The 21850-nt window shown below is 44.5% G+C and overlaps 1 protein-coding gene across 2 annotated transcripts in view; it reads right to left on the bottom strand.

Annotated features, from left to right (window-relative positions):
* Positions 1-21850, bottom strand: part of LOC115113127 (alpha-1,3-mannosyl-glycoprotein 4-beta-N-acetylglucosaminyltransferase A-like) — an 85318-nt gene that overhangs the window by 29125 nt on the left and 34343 nt on the right. For both annotated transcript variants that reach the window (XM_029640417.2, XM_029640408.2), the window contains one exon: positions 21221-21361. In XM_029640417.2, coding sequence (XP_029496277.1) covers positions 21221-21361 — 141 coding nt within the window. The remainder of the gene's footprint in view (positions 1-21220; positions 21362-21850) is intronic.

Raw genomic sequence — 21850 nt, 5'->3', positions numbered from 1 at the left:
CACTCACGCCTCCAAGCTTACCCTAGTAAAACTGACTATCCTACCGATCCTCGACTTCGGCGATGTCATCTACAAAATGGCTTCCAACACTCTACTCAGCAAACTGGATGCAGTCTATCACAGTGCCATCCGTTTTTACATTTACATTTACATTTAAGTCATTTGTCACCAAAGCACCTTATACCACCCACCACTGCGACTTGTATGCTCTAGTCGGCTGGCCCTCGCTACATATTCGTCGCCAGACCCACTGGCTCCAGGTCATCTACAAGTCCATGCTAGGTAAAGCTCCGCCTTATCTCAGTTCACTGGTCACGATGGCAACACCCATCTGTAGCACACGCTCCAGCAGGTGTATCTCACTGATCATCCCTAAAGCCAACACCTCATTTGGCCGCCTTTCGTTCCAGTACTCTGCTGCCTGTGACTGGAACGAACTGCAAAAATCGCTGAAGTTGGAGACTTTTATCTCCCTCACCAACTTCAAACATCTGCTATCCGAGCAGCTAACCGATCGCTGCAGCTGTACATAGTCTATTGGTAAATAGCCCACCCATTTTCACCTACCTCATTCCCATACTGTTTTTAATTTATTTACTTTTCTGCTCTTTTGCACACCAATATCTCTACCTGTACATGACCATTTGATCATTTATCACTCCAGTGTTAATCCGCAAAATTGTATTATTCGCCTACCTCCTCATACCTTTTGCACACATTGTATATAGACTGCCCATTTTTTTCTACTGTGTTATTGACTTGTTAATTGTTTACTCCATGTGTAACTCTGTGTTGTCTGTTCACACTGCTATGCTTTATCTTGGCCAGGTCGCAGTTGCAAATGAGAACTTGTTCTCAACTAGCCTACCTGGTTAAATAAAGGTGAAATAAAAAAATAAATAAAATAAATAAAATAAAAATAAACAAAAGATCCCAAGTTAAAGCTTGCTGTTAGCTAGCTAATGTTAGCTGAGTGGCTGGCTTGCTAGCTAACATTAAGTTATGTGGACCTTCACTTCCTGATCACAGGCCACACCAAGTTTGTGGTGACTGGTGCTTTGGCCTCATCAAGTTAGCCCTTCAGAAAGACCAGAGTGAACACTTTATCTGAGACTGCTGGTGTTGTGAAGTACAGCACTGTGACAGGGGTCAGCATCCCACAGCTGGTTGGACTGGAGGCTGGTACGGTACTGGTGGAAAGCTATGGCTGACAACAACACCAGCTCTGTACTTCAGGCCGCTGCCACAGATCAAGCAGTACCAGCACTTCAGGTAAAAAATGACTTTCATTATGAGGTTATTCTTATCTAAACTTGTGAGGTGAATTGATGTTGTGCAGAGTTATAATGTCTTCAGATTTGTTTTCTGTTTTACAGCTTTGATGCTCTGGTGCCTGGTGTTGTCGCCAAGGAGAGTTCGGACTGTCGGGACCAGGTTTCAACTGCTGCACAACGCTGACATCCTTCCTCCCATAGATGGTCTGCCTGTAAAAGCGCCAACTGGACTAGACACAGCTAGACAAATATTTTTGAGAAGCTCAGGGAGTTTTGCGACGAAGAGGCTATGGACATCACATACCCTGCACCAAAGTCAAGGGCAGGACAGAAACAGGCTCTCCTGCACCAAAGTCAAGGGCAGGACAGAAACAGGCTCTCCTGCACCAAAGTCAAGGGCAGGACAGAAACAGGCTCTCCTGCACCAAAGTCAAGGGCAGGACAGAAACAGGCTCTCCTGCACCAAAGTCAAGGGCAGGACAGAAACAGGCTCTCCTGCACCAAAGTCAAGGGCAGGACAGAAACAGCCTCTCCTGCACCAAAGTCAAGGGCAGGACAGAAACAGGCTCTCCGAATATAGATTCCCTTGTTCATGAGTGGTTTGGACGGACCAGTCATCAGCACTATCTGCAGTGCCTCTATTCACATGACTCTCTTCTAACACACACGCCATACGTTGCTGATACTATTTATTATTTATCCTGCTGCTCAGCCACTTTACCCCTGATTGTATGCATACTACCTCGTCTATCACTGATATCGTTATTGATATTGTTCTTATACATACTGTATATGTTATTTATATTGACACTATCTATTTCTGATTTTACTACAATGCAAGTAACCAGTTGGTTGCACCGTTTACACCTTCTGTAGAGACCATCCACTTAGCAAGACAGCAAAATATTGATATATAAAATGAATATTGATGTGTGGTCGTAACGTGATTTTGTGACATACCCCAACAATATCATGTGACTGTATCACGTGTCCACCACATAAATATATGGCACATGCATCTGTTTATCTACAGTACTGAACTTTATTTATAAAAATAAAATAAAAATAATTATGAATCGTTCTGGTTTCAACTCAGGTTGCATGGCCTTAACTTATGTATGAATTACTATGTGATAAGTGCATGTGTAATAGTATAAAGTATGCTATTATACTGGTGTGAAGGCATTTGGGCTCAGGTTGTGAGTCACAAATGTCAACTGTTTGCTGATGACCTGGTGCTTCTGTCCCCAATAAAGGAGGGCCTACAGCAGCACCTAGATCTTCTGCACAGATTCTGCCAGACCTGGGCCCTGACAGTACATTTCAGTAAGACAAAAATAATGGTGTTCCAAAAAAGTCCAGTTGCCAGGACCACAAATACAAATTCTATCTAGACACCGTTGCCCTAGAGCACTCAAAAAAACTATACATACCTTGGCCTAAACATCAGCGCCAAAGGTAACTTCCCCAAAACTGTGAACGATCTGATAGACAAGGCAAGAAGGGCTTTCTATGCCATCAAGACAAACATAAAATTTAACATACCAATTAGGATCTGTCTAAAAATACTTAAATCAGATATAGAACCCCATTGCCCTTTATGGTTGTGAGGTCTGGGGTCCGCTCACCAACCAAGACTCCACAAAATGGGACAAACACCAAATTGAAACACCAAATAATGCATGCAGAGCAGAATTAGGCCGATATCCGCTAATGATCAAAATCCAGAAAAGAGACGTTAAATTCTAAAACCACCTAAAAGGAAGCGATTCCCAAACCTTCCATAACAAAGCCATCACCTACAGAGAAATTAACCTGGAGAAGAGTCCCCTAAGCAAGCTGGTCCTGGGGCTCTGTTCACAAACACAAACACACCCCACAGAGCCCCAGGACAGCAACACAATTAGACCCAACCAAATCATGAGAAAACAAAAAGATAATTACTTGACACACTGGAAAGAACAAACACCATTGTAAATACAACCCATATTTATGTTAATTTATTTTCCATTTTGTACTTTAACTATTTGCACATCGTTACAACACTGTATATATACATAATATGACATTTGAAATTTCTTTATTATTTTGGAACTTTGTGAGTTTAACAGTTACAGTTAATTTTTATTGTTTATTTCACTTGCTTTGGCCAATGTTAACATATGTTTCCCGTGCCAATTAAGCCCTTATATTGAAATTTAATTGAGAGAGAGAGAGAGGTGAGAGAGAGAGAGACAGAGAGAGAGGTGAGAGAGAGAGAGAGAGACAGAGAGAGAGGTGAGAGAGAGGTGAGAGAGAGAGAGGTGAGAGAGGTGAGAGAGAGAGAGGTGAGAGAGAGAGAGGTGAGAGAGGTGAGAGAGAGAGGTGAGAGAGAGAGAGGTGAGAGGTGAGAGAGGTGAGAGAGAGGTGAGAGAGAGAGAGAGAGAGAGAGAGAGAGAGAGATGGGACAGCAGCTATTGTTATACTCCTGGCTATCAGTTGCATTCTGTGTCCTGAAGGGAGGGAGGGAGAGAGAGAGAGGTGAGAGAGAGAGAGGTGAGAGAGAGACAGAGAGAGGTGAGAGAGGTGAGAGAGAGAGAGAGAGAGAGAGAGAGAGAGAGAGAGAGAGAGAGAGAGACAGAGAGAGGTGAGAGAGAGCGAGAGAGAGAGAGAGAGAGAGAGAGAGATGGGACAGCAGCTATTGTTATACTCCTGGCTATCAGTTGTATTCTGTGTCCTGAAGGGAGGGAGAGACAGAGAGAGAGGTGAGAGAGAGACAGAGAGAGACAGAGAGAGAGAGGTGAGAGAGACAGAGAGAGAGAGAGGTGTGAGAGAGAGAGAGAGGTGAGAGAGAGAGAGAGGTGAGAGAGAGAGAGAGGTGAGAGAGAGAGACAGAGAGACAGAGAGAGAGGTGAGAGAGAGAGACAGAGAGAGAGGTGAGAGAGAGACAGAGAGACAGAGAGAGAGGTGAGAGAGAGACAGAGAGAGAGAGAGAGACAGAGAGAGAGGTGAGAGAGAGAGAGAGAGAGAGAGAGAGAGAGAGAGAGAGAGAGAGAGAGAGAGATGGGACAGCAGCTATTGTTATACTCCTGGCTATCAGTTGTATTCTGTGTCCTGAAGGGAGAGAGAGAGAGATGGGACAGCAGCTATTGTTATACTCCTGGCTATCAGTTGTATTCTGTGTCCTGAAGGGGGAGAGAGAGAGAGAGAGAGAGAGAGAGAGAGAGAGAGAGAGAGAGAGAGAGAGAGAGGGTGAGAGAGAGAGAGGGTGAGAGAGAGAGAGAGGAGAGAGAGAGAGAGAGGTGAGAGAGAGAGAGAGAGGTGAGAGAGAGAGAGAGAGAGAGAGAGAGAGAGAGAGAGAGAGGTGAGAGAGAGAGAGAGGTGAGAGAGAGAGAGAGAGAGAGGTGAGAGAGAGAGAGAGAGAGAGGTGAGAGAGAGAGAGAGAGAGAGAGAGAGACAGAGAGGTGAGAGAGAGAGAGAGAGAGAGAGAGAGAGAGAGAGATGGGACAGCAGCTATTGTTATACTCCTGGCTATCAGTTGTATTCTGTGTCCTGAAGGGAGGGAGGGAGAGAGAGAGAGGGAGAGGTGAGAGAGAGAGACAGAGAGGTGAGAGAGAGACAGAGAGAGGTGAGAGAGAGAGAGAGAGAGGTGAGAGAGGTGAGAGAGGAGAGAGAGAGGAGAGAGAGAGAGAGAGAGAGAGAGAGAGAGAGAGAGAGAGAGAGAGAGAGAGAGAGAGAGAGAGAGAGAGAGAGAGAGGTGAGAGAGAGAGGTGAGAGAGAGAGAGAGAGATGGGACAGCAGCTATTGTTATACTCCTGGCTATCAGTTGTATTCTGTGTCCTGAAGGGAGGGAGGGAGAGAGAGAGAGAGAGAGAGAGAGAGAGAGAGAGAGAGAGAGAGAGAGAGAGAGAGAGAGAGGGGTGAGAGAGAGAGACAGAGAGAGAGGTGAGAGAGAGACAGAGAGGTGAGAGAGAGAGAGAGAGAGAGAGAGAGAGAGAGAGAGAGAGAGAGAGAGAGAGAGAGAGACAGAGAGGTGAGAGAGAGAGAGAGAGAGAGAGAGAGAGATGGGACAGCAGCTATTGTTATACTCCTGGCTATCAGTTGTATTCTGTGTCCTGAAGGGAGGGAGGGAGAGAGAGAGAGAGAGAGAGAGAGAGAGCGAGAGAGAGAGAGAGAGAGAGAGATGGGACAGCAGCTATTGTTATACTCCTGGCTATCAGGTGTATTCTGTGTCCTGAAGGGAGGGAGAGAGAGAGAGAGAGAGACTACCAGAACCCACTGGATTCTCCAATTACATTGAATGAGTTACAGGACAAAATAAAAACCCTCCAACCCAAAAAGGCCTGTGGTGTCCATGGTATCCTCAATGAAATGATCAAATATACAGACAACAAATTCCAATTGGCTATACTAAAACTCTTTAACATCATACTTAGCTCTGGCATCTTCCCCAATATTTGGAACCAAGGACTGATCACCCCAATCCACAAAAGTGGAGACAAATTTGACCCCAATAACTACCGTGGAATATGTGTCAACAGTAACCTTGGGAAAATCCTCTGCATTATTATTAACAGCAGACTCGTACATTGCCTCAATGAAAACAATGTACTGAGCAAATGTCAAATTGGCTTTTTACCAAATTACCGTACAACAGACCATGTATTCACCCTGCACACCCTAATTGACAACCAAACAAACCAAAACAAAGGCAAAGTCTTCTCATGCTTTGTTGATTTCAAAAAAGCCTTCGACTCAATCTGGAATGAGGGTCTGCTATACAAACTGATGGAAAGTGGTGTTGGGGGTAAAACATATGACATTATAAAATCCATGTACACAAACAACAAGTGTGCGGTTAAAATTGGCAAAAAACACACACATTTCTTCACACAGGGTTGTGGGGTTAGACAGGGATGCAGCTTAAGCCCCACCCTCTTCAACATATATATCAACGAATTGGCGCGGGCACTAGAAAAGTCTGCAGCACCCGGCCTCCCCCTGCTAGAATCCGAAGTCAAATGTCTGCTGTTTGCTGATGATCTGGTGCTTCTGTCACCAACCAAGGAGGGCCTACAGCAGCACCTAGATCTTATGCACAGATTCTGTCAGACCTGGGCCCTGACAGTAAATCTCAGTAAGACCAAAATAATGGTGTTCCAAAAAAGGTCCAGTCACCAGGACCACAAATACAAATTCCATCTAGACACTGTTGCCCTAGAGCACACAAAAAACTATACATACCTTGGCCTAAACATCAGCGCCACAGGTAACTTCCACAAAGCTGTGAACGATCTGAGAGACAAGGCAAGAAGGGCATTCTATGCCATCAAAAGAAACATAAATTTCAACATACCAATTAGGATCTGGCTAAAAATACTCGAATCAGTCATAGAGCCCATTGCCCTTTATGGTTGTGAGGTCTGGGGTCCGCTCACCAACCAAGACTTCACAAAATGGGACAAACACCAAATTGAGACTCTGCACGCAGAATTCTGCAAAAATATCCTCCGTGTACAACGTAAAACACCAAATAATGCATGCAGAGCAGAATTAGGCCGATATCCACTAATTATCAAAATCCAGAAAATGGCCGTTAAATTCTACAACCACCTAAAAGGAAGCGATTCACAAACCTTCCATAACAAAGCCATCACCTACAGAGAGATGAACCTGGAGAAGAGTCCCCTAAGCAAGCTGGTCCTGGGGCTCTGTTCACAAACACAAACACACCCTACAGAGCCCCAGGACAACAGCACAATTAGACCCAACCAAATCATGAGAAAACAAAAAGATAATTACTTAACACATTGGAAAGAATTAACAAAAAAACAGAGCAAACTCGAATGCTATTTGGCCCTACACAGAGAGTACACAGCGGCAGAATACCTGACCACTGTGACTGACCCAAAATTAAGGAAAGCTTTGACTATGTACAGACTCAGTGAGCATAGCCTTGCTATTGAGAAAGGCCGCCGTAGGCAGACATGGCTCTCAAGAGAAGACAGGCTATGTGCTCACTGCCCACAAAATGAGGTGGAAACTGAGCTGCAATTCCTAACCTCCTGCCCAATGTATGACCATATTAGAGAGACATATTTCCCCCAGATTACACAGATCCACAAAGAATTTGAAAACAAATCCAATTTTGAAAAACTCCCATATCTTTTGGGTGAAATTCCACAGTGTGCCATCACAGCAGCAAGATTTGTGACCTGTTGCCACGAGAAAAGGGCAACCAGTGAAGAACAAACACCATTGTAAATACAACCCATATTTATGCTTATTTATTTTATCTTGTGTCCTTTAACTATTTGTACATGGTATATATATATATAATATGACATTTGTAATGTCTTTACTGTTTTGAAACTTCTGTATGTGTAATGTTTACTGTTAATTTTTGTTGTTTTTCACTTTATATATTCACTTTGTATATTATCTACCTCACTTGCTTTGGCAATGTTAACACGTTTCCCATGCCAATAAAGCCCTTGAATTGAATTGAATTGAATTGAGAGAGATGGGACAGCAGCTATTGTTATACTCCTGGCTATCAGTTGTATTCTGTGTCCTGAAGGGAGGGAGGGAGAGAGAGAGAGAGAGGCGAGAGAGAGAGAGAGAGAGAGAGAGAGAGAGAGGTGAGAGACAGAGAGAGGTGAGAGACAGAGAGAGGTGAGAGACAGAGAGAGATGAGAGAGAGAGAGAGAGACAGAGAGAGAGAGAGAGAGAGAGAGAGAGAGAGAGAGAGGAGGTGAGAGACAGAGAGAGGTGAGAGACAGAGAGAGAGAGAGAGAGAGGTGAGACAGCAGCTATTGTTATACTCCTGGCTATCAGTAGTATTCTGTGTCCTGAAGGGAGGGAGGGAGAGAGTGAGAGTAGAATACAGACTATTATCTTCCTTAGAGGGGGTGATCCCCTGAAAACCACACTGAAATACTACAGACATATGACTCCATTTGTCCCACACGGACACAACAGGCCCAGGGATCTCTTTCACTGGGGAACAGGGCTGTGCGTGTGTGTTGGTGTTGCATAGTATACTGGTACCACGGTCATATCACGGTGCCAAAACGGCATGATACTTATGATACCAACATTTTAGAATACCGTAGTACCATTTCAAATGATACCACAGTTGTTCTAATTATCAGAGTAATAACTCAACGGACACTACGAAAGCTTAAACAAAGTTCAAACAAAGATCCCAAAGGATCGAACAACTGAACAGACAAAAACATGGTTCCACCCATGGTAGTACACAGACCCCACTTACAGACCCCAGTCTCCTCCTTATCGGTCAACATGGCAGGGAGCTGAGTGAGATAGGGCCTTAAACGGGGAGTACAGGCCAGTCTGATATGCTTTGCAAATTCACCGTCACGCAGAGAGGAAACCCCGTTTCACAAGAGGCATGTCTGCAGCTTTACAGGAAAGAAAACGTCTCGATCTCAAACGGTTAAAAATATCACCCATATTACCGGAGATCGCTTTTGTTCTTTCTGCGCGATGTCGTGCGCATTTGATATAATTTCACACAACATGTCGAGGGCCGTTTTTAAACTAATCCCGGACACTAATTATTGGTTTGATAACAAACAACTTTGTTCAGTCATGTTACCTAGCTAGCTCACAACCTGGTCACTTGACAGTAGGTCTATGAAAATGTGCTTCTCATGAGATGTGTTTCAAAAGTTTCTTATTGGCCTAATGGAAGCCTAAAGTATAAAACATATATTATTGGTGCTCCTTACATTCTGTTTGGGGCCTAACGCTTTAAAAGTTGGGAACAATGTGTGTACGTGTTTGGGGGAAAGAGGGAGGGAGAGTCTCTGTCTTTATGAGGGAGTGTGTGTGAGTGTTTATAAGGGAGTATGTGTGTGTGTGTATGTATGTATGTATGTATGTATGTATGTATGTGTGTGTGTGTAACAGATGTAAATCGTACTCTCCTTGCGTTGTGTTTTGTCCAAATAAATCACATCAACCAGTGGTCCCAGTTGAGCATCTTTTATTTCTGTTGCATCACATTTTCATACTGGCTGTAAAAAATATAAATATACAATACAAAATATAAAATGTGTAAATACCTGTTGTTAAATGGGAAACAGCAGGTTAGTTGTTCAGGGCTTAACGGTATTGATGGCTGTTGATGGCTAAATCTGTAGCATGAAGATAACTGTGTTAGCAGTGGTTTATGTGACCATTACATCAGTGTATGCTGCTAACACACTGATTTACAGCAATCCTATGCCAAAGCACATCCCAGAAAGACCCTCAATCCCTAACAGGGACCATATAGCCACACATGTATAAATCAGTAACGTACAGCACATTTGTAAAAAATTGCAAAATAGAAAACAGTATTCAGAACGTGACCTACCCCTTGCAACACATTTTCATACTGGGGAGACCTGACGTTCGCGATCTCCCCCTATCTGCAAGCGGGGCCAATCACAACACGCCTTATTGTCATCAGAGTTGAACCAACCAAGAAGAATGCTTGAACACTAAATACACCTTTCTTTAGAGGCAAGTGGAAACAACCAACCCTGTTACATGTGACTGAGTGTTTATGAGGGAGAGTGTGTGTGTCTTAACTGAACAGTAAAGGTGGTTTCATGCAGTGTTTTCTCCTTATTGACACAATGACAAGCAGATCATTACGCATGTATATTCCTTCCTCCCATTCCTCCAGCCACATCACAGGTAGGCCTGTGCAAATATGAGCATATCAGTCATTCTATGCAGTATTCTATTATAGAGTGTGAAGTTAAATTCAATATGTGTTGTATTGAGTAGAAGTGTGACTATCAGTGAGTTTTTCTGGGTAGCAGATGCGCATAACATTTCGAAAATGGAAACAAATGTCAGGGGACGGGGCGAACAGGACACCCCCCCCAAGTGGTAACTGGCTTGGTATGGTATCGTTAGTGAAACGTTTGTATCGTGACAACACTAGTGTGTTTCTCTGCTTCTCAGTCTTGCTGGAGAGAAAGGGAGGACCACGTCTATTCTGCTCTCCTGCACGAACACACCTTCCCTCCCTCCATATCTTTCTTATCTTAGACCGGAGATGTTTGTCTTTCATAATATTCAAATTAGAGGGCAAAAAAACAGGAAAATATTTGCATATATTTGCTTTGCCGCTCCAAAGAATATCCAACCAGGAGTGAGAACAACAGGGAGTGTGTGTGTTTAATCTCTATTATGGGGCTCTAGAGACAAACATCGGAAAACATGGGGGAAGAGGGAGGCACAATAAACAGACTGAAAGAGAGTGAATGAATGAGTGAAGGGGGAGAGATAGAGAGAATGAAAGTGTCAGAATGGTGGAGTGTGATCTGTGCAGCGTGGAGAATCGGTCCTCAGTTTGCTTTGTGTCTCTCCAGCCAGCACAGAGACACACACAGAACCAGGAAAGTAGGTCGAGGATGAAAGGAGAGAGTGGGAACGACAGAGAGAGAAAGAAAAGAGTGAATAAGAGGCAGAGATAACTTTTGGAACTGTAATGTTTACTATAAATGTTTTATTGTTTATTTCACTTTTGTTTATCTATTTCACTTGCTTTGGCAATGTAAACATGAGTTTCCCATGACAATAGAGCCCTTACATTGACATGGAATTTGAGAGGAGGAAAAAAAGGGAGATCGTGACACAGACTGATGATGGAGGGATGGAGACAGACAGACTGATGATGGAGGGATGGAGACAGACAGACTGATGATGGAGGGATGGAGACAGACAGACTGATGATGGAGGGATGGAGACAGACAGACTGATGATGGAGGGATGGAGACAGACAGACTGATGATGGAGGGATGGAGACAGACAGACTGATGATGGAGGGATGGAGACAGACAGACTGATGATGGAGGGATGGAGACAGACAGACTGATGATGGAGGGATGGAGACAGACAGACTGATGATGGAGGGATGGAGACAGACAGACTGATGATGGAGGGATGGAGACAGACAAACTGATGATGGAGGGATGGAGACAGACTGATTTAAAAAAAATGTATTTCACCTTTATTTAACCAGGTAGGCTAGTTGAGAACAAGTTCTCATTTGCAACTGCGACCTGGCCAAGATAAAGCATAGCAGTGTGAACAGACAACACAGAGTTACACATGGAGTAAACAATTAACAAGTCAATAACACAGTAGAAAGAAAAAAAGGGGGGAGTCTATATACAATGTGTGCAAAAGGCATGAGGTAGGTGAATAATTACAATTTTTCAGATTAACACTGGAGTGATAAATGATCAGATGGTCATGTACAGGTAGAGATATTGGTGTGCAAAAGAGCAGAAAAGTAAATAAATAATGGTCATGTACAGGTAGAGATATTGGTGTGCAAAAGAGCAGAAAAGTAAATAAATAAAAACAGTATGGGGATGAGGTAGGTGAAAATGGGTGGGCTATTTACCAATAGACTATGTACAGCTGCAGCGATCGGTTAGCTGCTCAGATAGCTGATGTTTGAAGTTGGTGAGGGAGATAAAAGTCTCCAACTTCAGCGATTTTTGCAATTCGTTCCAGTCACAGGCAGCAGAGTACTGGAACGAAAGGCTGTCGAATGAGGTGTTGGCTTTAGGGATGATCAGTGAGATACACCTGCTGGAGCGCGTGCTACGGATGGGTGTTGCCATCGTGACCAGTGAACTGAGATAAGGCGGAGCTTTACCTAGCATGGACTTGTAGATGACCTGGAGCCAGTGGGTCTGGCGACGAATATGTAGCGAGGGCCAGCCGACTAGAGCGTACAAGTGGGTGGGTGGTGGGTGGTATAAGGTGCTTTAGTGACAAAGCGGATGGCACTGTGATAGACTGCATCCAGTTTGCTGAGTAGAGTGTTGGAAGCCATTTTGTAGATGACATCGCCGAAGTCGAGGATCGGTAGGATAGTCAGTTTTACTAGGGTAAGCTTGGCGGCGTGAGTGAAGGAGGCTTTGTTGCGGAATAGAAAGCCGACTCTTGATTTGATTTTCGATTGGAGATGTTTGATGTGAGTCTGGAAGGAGAGTTTGCAGTCTAGCCAGACACCTAGGTACTTATAGATGTCCACATATTCAAGGTCGGAACCATCCAGGGTGGTGATGCTAGTCGGGCATGCGGGTGCAGGCAGCGATCGGTTGAAAAGCATGCATTTGGTTTTACTAGCGTTTAAGAGCAGTTGGAGGCCACGGAAGGAGAAAGTGAGACAGAAAAGCTAAAGGGAGGGGGGGGGGGGGGGACTTCTTATGCCATCCCTCAACCCCTTCATAAAATAACCCTGATTATAACATCAATCTGTGCCTCTGACAGACAAGAAAATGGTGATCTGACTTCCGCACAGAGACAGAATGGACCAACTGACCTGTGCGTGTGTGCGTGTGTGTGTGTGTGTGTGTATAAAAAGGCCTAGTAGAGATAGAGAAGAGTATTGTGTGTGAGTTTAGATCCTAAGACTCAGACATCAGATTCAGTACCAGTGGGGCTGAATGGACCTGAAGGCTATCAGCTCCCCCATGCTATCTGCTAGCTAGGCTAGTGCATGACACTCAAATATAAGGCAATCCTTTTATACCTGGGGTTTTCAACCAGTCCTTGTCCAGGGAGCCCCTCCCAGGCAAACCGGCAACCCAGGGACCCCCATCATACATCATGTCATCAGGTGAATGATAATGGCAAGAAGAAGTAATCAACATTTCAAAACACATTTTTGCAAAGAGTAGCTGTTTAGCTGGTTAAACAAAAGTTAGCCATGTGTTGGCAAAAATGTATGTCCAAGTCACAAAAAAGCTTTCCAGCGGCACTTGCCTCGCTGGTAGCCTATTCGCAGGTGCTTTTCAAAGTCTATGGGCATTTCCATGATAATGGAATAACGCTAAGACTCAGATTTTCTATTTAAACAAATGTATTCCAAACAAAAACCATTGATTTCAGAACATAGAACTCTATGCACAAGGACAGCTTTTAAAAGGTCCACTGCAACCATTTTAATCACAACATCAAATAATTTCTGGGTAACAATTAAGTAACTTAACGTAATTGTTTACAATTCAAATTGGCCATGGGCCAGGGGTATCATTGGATGGGTCCACAGTGTCTCCTGACCCCTCCTGTCTCAGCCTCCAGTATTTATGCTGCAGTAGTTTATGTGTCGGGGGCTAGGGTCAGTTTGTTATATCTGGAGTACTTCTCCTGTCTTATCCGGTGTCCTGTGTGAAATTAAGTATGCTCTCTCTAATTCTCTCTTTCTCTCTCTCTCTGAGGACCTGAGCCCTAGGAACATGCCTCAGGACTACCTGGCATGATGACTCCTTGCTGTCCCCAGTCCACCTGGCCGTGCTGCTGCTCCAGTTTCAACTGTTCTGCCTGCGGCTATGGAATCCTGACCTGTTCACCGGACGTGCTACCTGTCCCAGACCTGCTGTTTTCAACTCTCTAGAGACAGCAGGAGCGGTAGAGATACTCTGAATGATCAGCTATGAAAAGCCAACTGACATTTACTCCTGAGGTGCTGACTTGCTGCAACCTCGACAACTACTGTGATTATTATTATTTGACCATGCTGGTCATTTATGAACATTTGAACATCTTGGCCATGTTCTGTTATAATCTCCACCCGGCACAGCCAGAAGAGGACTGGCCACCCATCATAGCCTGGTTCCTCTCTAGGCTTCTTCCTAGGTATGGCCTTTCTAGGGAGTTTTTCCTAGGTGCTTCTACACCTGCATTGCTTGCTGTTTGGGGTTTTAGGCTGGGTTTCTGTACAGCACTTTGAGATATCAGCGGATGTAAGAAGGGCTATATGAATACATTTGAATTGATTTGATTTGAAAATGGTCAAAAAGAAACATAAATAGCTTTTTAGCAAAGAGTCATTTCTCAAGCAAGAATTTAGATAAAACTGTCTGGGAGAGGGGAACATTTAAAACTAGTGGTTATTGGCAGAGAGGTTTGGAACTCTTTCTTACTGGTCTATTAACTGATTCATTGCCAGATGTCACCAAGCAGGTCAAAACTCCATCCCACCACACAGGCTGACATTTCAGGGGGTCTTTTCAAACAGCTCTCGCACTAAAATAAATTACAATTTCACAGTATTATTCCAACCTCAGTGTTGAAATATATTTAAAATACAGCAAATGATGTTTTGGACTGCACTGGGCCTTTAAACATTTCCACAGAACATTTACATGAAGAACAGCTCAGACACAAAGTTTGGTAAAAGAATTACAGTAAAATTTCACTCAGTTTTATTCTGTTGCCAAACTTAGCATCTGCACAGTATTTCCAATAAATGTCAAAGTAATAATTGTGCATAGAGTTTAATGCTTTGTTAAAACTTTGAATTCAATGGTCACAGCGTAATTCCATTAACGTGGTCCTCCAGTGAGCGTAATTGGCTACGATGAGTATAATTTTCTCAAAACTAGGAGTTGAGAAGTAAAATTGACATCATTTTCAAATGTTGTTGCTAGAGATATTAATAAAAACATTTAAATAAAACAAAATATTTTTCCCACTTTGTAAAAAAAAAAGAAATATGGTGCATTTGGAAAGTATTCAGACCCTTGACTTTTTCCACATTTTCTTACGTTACAGCCTTATTCTAAAATTGATTAAAATAATTGTTTTAACTCAATCTACCCACAATACCCCATAATGACAAAGCGAAAACAGGTTTAGGATTTTTTGTTTTGTTTTTGAAATACCTTATTTACATAAGCATTCAGACCCTTTTCGATGAGACTCAAAATTGAGCTCAGGTGCATCCTGTTTCCATTGATCATCCTTGAGATGTTTCTACAACTTTATTGAAGTCCACCTGTGGTAAATTCAATTGATTGGACATGATCGGGAAATGCACACACCTGTCTAATATAAGGTCCCACAGTTGACAGTGCATGTCAGAGCAAAAACTAAGCCATGAGGTTGAAGGAATTGTCTGTAGAGAGACGGGATTGTGTCGAGGCACAGATCTGGGGAAGGGTACCAAAACATTTCTGCTGCATTGAAGGTCCCCAAGAACACAGTGGCCTCCATCATTCTTAAATGGAAGAAGTTTGGAACTAGCAAGACTCTTCCTAGAGCTGGCCGGCCGCCTGGCCAAACTCAGTAATGGGGGAGAAGGGCCTTGGTCAGGGAGGTGACCAAGAACCTGATGGTCCCTCTGACAGAGCTCCAGAATTCCAATGTGGAAATGGAAGAATCTTTCAGAAGGACAACCATCTCTGCAGCACCACCAATCAGGCCTTTATGGTAGAGTGATGGTAGAGTGACCAGATGGAAGCCACTCCTCAGTAAAACGCACATGACAGCCAACTTGGAGTTTGCAAAAAGGCACCTAAAGACTCTCAAATCATGAGAATCAAGATTATCTGGTCTGATGAAACCAAGATTCAACACTTTGGCCTGCATGCCAAGCGTCACGTCTGGGGAAACCTGGCACCATCCTAGGGTGAAGCATGGTGGTGGCAACATCATGTGGTGGGGGTATTTTTCAGCGGCAGGGACTGGGAGACTAGTCAGGATCCAGGCAAAGATGAACAGTGCAAAGAACAGAGAGATCCTTGATGAAAACCTGGTCCAGAGCGCTCAGAACCTCAGGCTGGGGCGAAGGTTCACCTTCCAACAGAACAATGACCCTAAGCACACAGCTAAGACAACGCAGGAGTGGCTTCGGGACAAGTCTCTGAATGTCGTTTAGTGGCCCAGCCAGAGCCCGGACTTGAACCCAATCTAACATCTCTGGAGAGACATGAAAATAGCTATGCAGCAACGCTCAGCATCCAACTTGACAGAGCTTGAGAGGATCTGCAGAGAATGGGAGAAACTCCCCAAATACAAGAAGACTCAAGGCTGTAATCGCTACCTAAGGTGCTTCAACAAAGTACTGTGTAAAGGATCTGAATACTTATGTAAATGTGAGTTCAGTTTTATATTTTTAACAAATTTGCAAAAAATTCTAAAAACCAGTTTTTGCTTTGTCTCTATGGGGTATTGTATGTAGATTGATGAGGGGGAAAAACGAATTTAATAAATTTTAGAATAAGGCTGTAAAGTAACAAAATGTGGAAGAAGTCAAGGGGTCTGAATACTTTCCAAATGCACTGTATATATTTTCAGACCCCTGGGCCCGTGGAACCCTGGTTGAATACCCCTCGTGTAATGCCCCTGGTTGAATACCCCTCGTGTAATGCCCCTGGTTGAATACCCCTCGTGTAATGCCCCTGGTTGAATACCCCTCGCGTAATGCCCCTGGTTGAATACCCCTCGCGTAATGCCCCTGGTTGAATACCCCTCGCGTAATGCCCCTGGTTGAATACCCCTCGCGTAATGCCCCTGGTTGAATACCCCTTGTGTAATGCCCCTGGTTGAATACCCCTCGTGTAATGCCCCTGGTTGAATACCCCTCGCGTAATGCCCCTGGTTGAATACCCCTCGTGTAATGCCCCTGGTTGAATACCCCTCGTGTAATGCCCCTGGTTGAATACCACTGGTTTACACCACTCATTCCCAAACTATTATATGAAAATAGAACATACAAAACGTAGACAAATTGACAACAAAAAAAGCGGAATTAATATGAATAGATCATTATGTTCCATATCAGTCATTAAAGACAGGCTGGGGAGAGAAATCCCTCCTACTCCATCTTTCTAATTTCCTTTTTTTAACTCTTCATCTCTCGCTCCGCATTCGTTCAGTAACTCCCGGCTCAGTCTGAAGGTGGTGGGCAGGCAGAAGCATGCATGATGTCCCAATTTACACTGCTATAAATAAATAACCCTAACAGGGAGCGACAGAGAGTGAGATGAGACAGAGAGAGACCAATGAAAGTGAGAGGATAGAGACGAAAATACTTGAGGGCTGCTCTTGATCCTAAACCAAGTAATTATCACTAGCCTCATCTTAACCCAGAGGCTGGTTATCAGTCACTAGTCTCATCTGAACCCAGAGGCTGGTTATCAGTCACTAGTCTCATCTGAACCCAGAGGCTGGTTATCAGTCACTAGTCTCATCTGAACCCAGAGGCTGGTTATCAGTCACTAGTCTCATCTGAACCCAGAGGTTGGTTATCAGTCACTAGTCTCATCTGAACCCAGAGGCTGGTTATCAGTCACTAGTCTCATCTGAACCCAGAGGCTGGTTATCAGTCACTAGTCTCATCTTAACCCAGAGGCTGGTTATCAGTCACTAGTCTCATCTTAACCCAGAGGCTGGTTATCAGTCACTAGTCTCATCTTAACCCAGAGGCTGGTTATCAGTCACTAGTCTCATCTGAACCCAGAGGCTGGTTATCAGTCACTAGTCTCATCTGAACCCAGAGGCTGGTTATCAGTCACTAGTCTCATCTTAACCCAGAGGCTGGTTATCAGTCACTAGTCTCATCTTAACCCAGAGGCTGGTTATCAGTCACTAGTCTCATCTGAACCCAGAGGCTGGTTATCAGTCACTAGTCTCATCTGAACCCAGAGGCTGGTTATCAGTCACTAGTCTCATCTGAACCCAGAGGCTGGTTATCAGTCACTAGTCTCATCTGAACCCAGAGGCTGGTTATCAGTCACTAGTCTCATCTTAACCCAGAGGCTGGTTATCAGTCACTAGTCTCATCTTAACCCAGAGGCTGGTTATCAGTCACTAGTCTCATCTTAACCCAGAGGCTGGTTATCAGTCACTAGTCTCATCTGAAACCAGAGGCTGGTTATCAGTCACTAGTCTCATCTGAACCCAGAGGCTGGTTATCAGTCACTAGTCTCATCTGAACCCAGAGGCTGGTTATCAGTCACTAGTCTCATCTTAACCCAGAGGCTGGTTATCAGTCACTAGTCTCATCTTAACCCAGAGGCTGGTTATCAGTCACTAGTCTCATCTTAACCCAGAGGCTTGTCAGTAGAGCAGTACAACAACAACGTGTCCATGCAGTAAGACCACCCCTCTCTCTCCCTCACCACACCCAAACACACAGACACAAAAACAACTCTGAGGCTAAACTAAATGAAGGGCAACAAAAGAGAAGGCATCACAATGGAGTAAGATGTCTACAGAAGCCTTATCAGAAGATCAGAGCCTCTACCTCCAAGACAAACCTGACATAGAGCCTTGAAAGACCACGTCGACAGGTAAGTCGACAGGTAACACACACGCACATACAGAAACAGGAGAAATTGTTGTTTTCTTCAGTCTTTGTCTCTGGGTCCATCTAGAAACCTCATACTGAAGGGTCACTGGGCTTTGATGAGACAAGAGAGAGGGGACACAGTGTTGTGTGTTTGTTCCAAACTGCCAATCTGTGTTCACAACCCTTTATAATATGGTCTGTCCTTCCTAAAGCCTGTCTAAAGCCCAATTTTATACACTCTCCTCACCTTAATTCCCAGTCCATGACCCGGCTCATCCTCCTAAACCCTGTCTAACACACAAGCCACACACAAAAACACCCACCCCGGCCATAATCATCTTAAAGGTTTTTACTCACCAAAGTAACAACACAGTGTGGTCAAAGACTTAGTAACTTAGTTATAGGTAAACAGATCGTGACAACTACAAACATATTTATGTTTTAGCGTTTTTTTTAACATATATTTATTAACTTATTTTAGGATATCTTCGGAACTACCCACAATGCATGATTTCTCAACATTTATATGGAGAACCGATGCTACCGAGCTAGTTCCAGCTGGCTAACGTCAGCTACTATCCATGCTAGCATGTAATTACAATCCAAACCAAGTGCTGGCGCTGGTGAGCTACTATGTACACGAAGAAGAAACCATATAAATTAATTTAGAAAAACGGCATTTCCTCTTTTCCTGTGTGTTTGGTAGTGGTAGTCGAGCGAGCGCACTAGCAGTTTTCCATTGTTTGTCGTTAGTGCAGTAATACCCTCAAGGACGGTGATACGACTCATTTGTGGCCCAAAAACGAAAAGCTAGCATTGAAGTGGGACCAGTTTGTCCGGTTGAAGCGAGCGGATTGGAGTATTGAAACAGTATGTGGTGCTCATTTCACCCCAGAGGACTTCGATGGCTTAGTATGTATAACCAGCGGAAGGCAGGATTAGGTATGCGACTGACTGAAACCAGGTGCTGGGCCGAGTGTGAATGTGAAGCCTGCAACCTGTATTTCCTACCGACCTACCGGTATCACGAGTGTCAGCAGTGATGGCGATAAATCGGTTAAATTTAGTGTAGATTTACCTCACTATATCACTATTGGATTAGCTGACTCTCCCTCGGTTGGTGAAACAGCCTCTCCCTCTGAAGGCCTCTCCTTGGCTCGTCTGTGACTTTGGTAGTTAACTCAGCTGTCAATCTGTAATTCTCCGCTCTCTCTACTTTGTATCTGCTGGATTTTTGTGGTTGTTGTGTTCTGTTGGTTGGGGCATGTGCTCCACTAGTTGATTCCTTGACTCACTACTTAGCTATGTTGACCATGGTGGTTGGCTAACTAAGCTAGTTAGCTGACTGGGCTAGCTAGTAGGTTAAAATGACGAACTTAAAGCCTCCGGAATGGCGCAGCGATGTCCGGGGTACGGGATGGTTTGGCCGGCCAGGACGTCCTTGTCTCATCATGCTCTAGTGACTCCTTGTGGCGGGCCATGCACCTGCAAACTGACTTCAGTCATCAGTTGGACGGTGTTTCCTCTGACACATTGGTGCGGTTGACTTCCGGGTTAAGCCAGCAGTGTGTCAAGAAGCAGTGTGGCTTGGCAGGGTTGTGTTTCGGGAGGATGCATGGCTCTCGACCTTCGCCTCTCCCGAGTCCGTACGGGAGTTGCAGAGATAAGACAAGACTAACTACCAATTGGATACCACAAAATTGGGGAGAAAAGGGGGTAAAAGTAAAACCAACTTTTAATGTAGCTGTAAGCTAGGTGTTGATTGCAACTGGCTGACTCATGCAGTGCTAATGTAACGTTAGCAGGCTGGTAGGGGTAACGTTAGCAGGCTGGTAGGGGTAACGTTAGGAGGCTGGTAGGGCTAACGCTAGCAGGCTGGTAGGGGTAACGTTAGCAGGCTGGTAGGGGTAACGTTAGCAGGCTGGTAGGGGTAACGTTAGCAGGCTGGTAGGGGTAACGTTAGCAGGCTGGTAGGGGTAACGTTAGCAGGCTGGTAGGGGTAACGTTCGCAGGCTGGTAGGGGTAACGTTCGCAGGCTGGTAGGGGTAACGTTCGCAGGCTGGTAGGGGTAACGTTCGAAGGCTGGTAGGGGTAACGTTCGCAGGCTGGTAGGGGTAATGTTCGCAGGCTGGTAGGGGTAACGTTCGCAGGCTGGTAGGGGTAACGTTCGCAGGCTGGTAGAGGTAACGTTCGCAGGCTGGTAGGGGTAACGTTAGCAGGCTGGTAGGGGTAACGTAGTTATTTCTGTTATAGGGAATTGGCTAGCTTGGCTGGGTCCTCCATATTACGTCACACCCTGCATTCTTTGGAATTCTGATCAGTTTTATGTTTAAAGTGAGGTGTAACTTTGTATTGGGAATTTTGATTCATATTTGAATGCAAATCCATATGTTACATGTGGTTATGTTTATGCTACCTAACCTTTAAAGAGAATGTGATATGGTGACTGGTGAGAATGGGGTCAAGTTGTGTGGGATAATAGAGGACTGAGTGAGATTGGAGCCTAGCTTGGCCTCCCAGCTACAATGGAGGGACTAATCGCCCATATCTATGCCTGAAGTAACACACACACACACACACACACACACACACACACACACACACACACACACACACACACACACACACACACACACACACGACTGTGCTGTGAGCTCAAAAGGTCCTGATGGGAGGCTGTAACACAACCTTACACGCTAGAGCAGAGAGAACACACTAGCTTAGAACAGGGCTGACAATACATGTATCAGCCAGGCCACAGGCCACGTAAGAACTGTTCTGCCAAAAGAAGCATGGACTGGGAGGGCGGGAAACAGAGGCAGTGTGTGTGTGTGTGTGTGTGTGCTCTCACCTCCGGTGCGGCCCAGGCCGACATGGACAGCGGGGTGCAGGCTGCCCTCATTGTTGAGCAGGTGAGGCAGGTGGTGGTAGATGTTTGGCACCTGGAGAGGCTTCCTACTGGCCAGCTCCTTCAGCAGCTTCTGGGTCTCATCTGACCGAGATACAGGAAGGAATCATAGAGTTACAACTGGTAGAATGGTTGAGAAAAGGGGACCATCTCACTCTCCCAGAAGCTTGGCTGTTGTGTTAAAACCCGCCAATTCAGACAGAAAGAGGGCAATGGGTCTGCACTCAGAAAGATGTCGCATAAAGCTCACTTCATTTTTAGAATGTTGTATTATTTCACTGCATTGGGTACACAGACGTTACGGCTTTGCAGCCTTCTTCAGTGTGTAGGTACAATTTTATCTTCATTCAAAACAGCATTTGTAAAGAACAACTGATGAGTAGCTGGTGCTTCAAAATCAGGCTTGACATTCATCTGCCAATCAGGGATGTGGCTTTTCTGGTCTACCTGTATACATGTTAGTTACAAAGAAATACAGAGTTCTAGGGTAAGCTGGCACGAAGGGCAATTCATCAGTTGACTTACAGTAGCAGTCAAAAGTTTTAGAACACCTACTCATTCAAAGGTTTTTCT

The sequence above is a fragment of the Oncorhynchus nerka genome, linkage group LG3, assembly GCF_034236695.1.
Source record: "Oncorhynchus nerka isolate Pitt River linkage group LG3, Oner_Uvic_2.0, whole genome shotgun sequence".
In the NCBI taxonomy this organism is placed as follows: Eukaryota; Metazoa; Chordata; class Actinopteri; order Salmoniformes; family Salmonidae; genus Oncorhynchus; species Oncorhynchus nerka.
The sequence above is the reverse complement of the archived record's forward strand: the minus strand, read 5'-3'. Positions and strand labels throughout refer to the sequence as shown.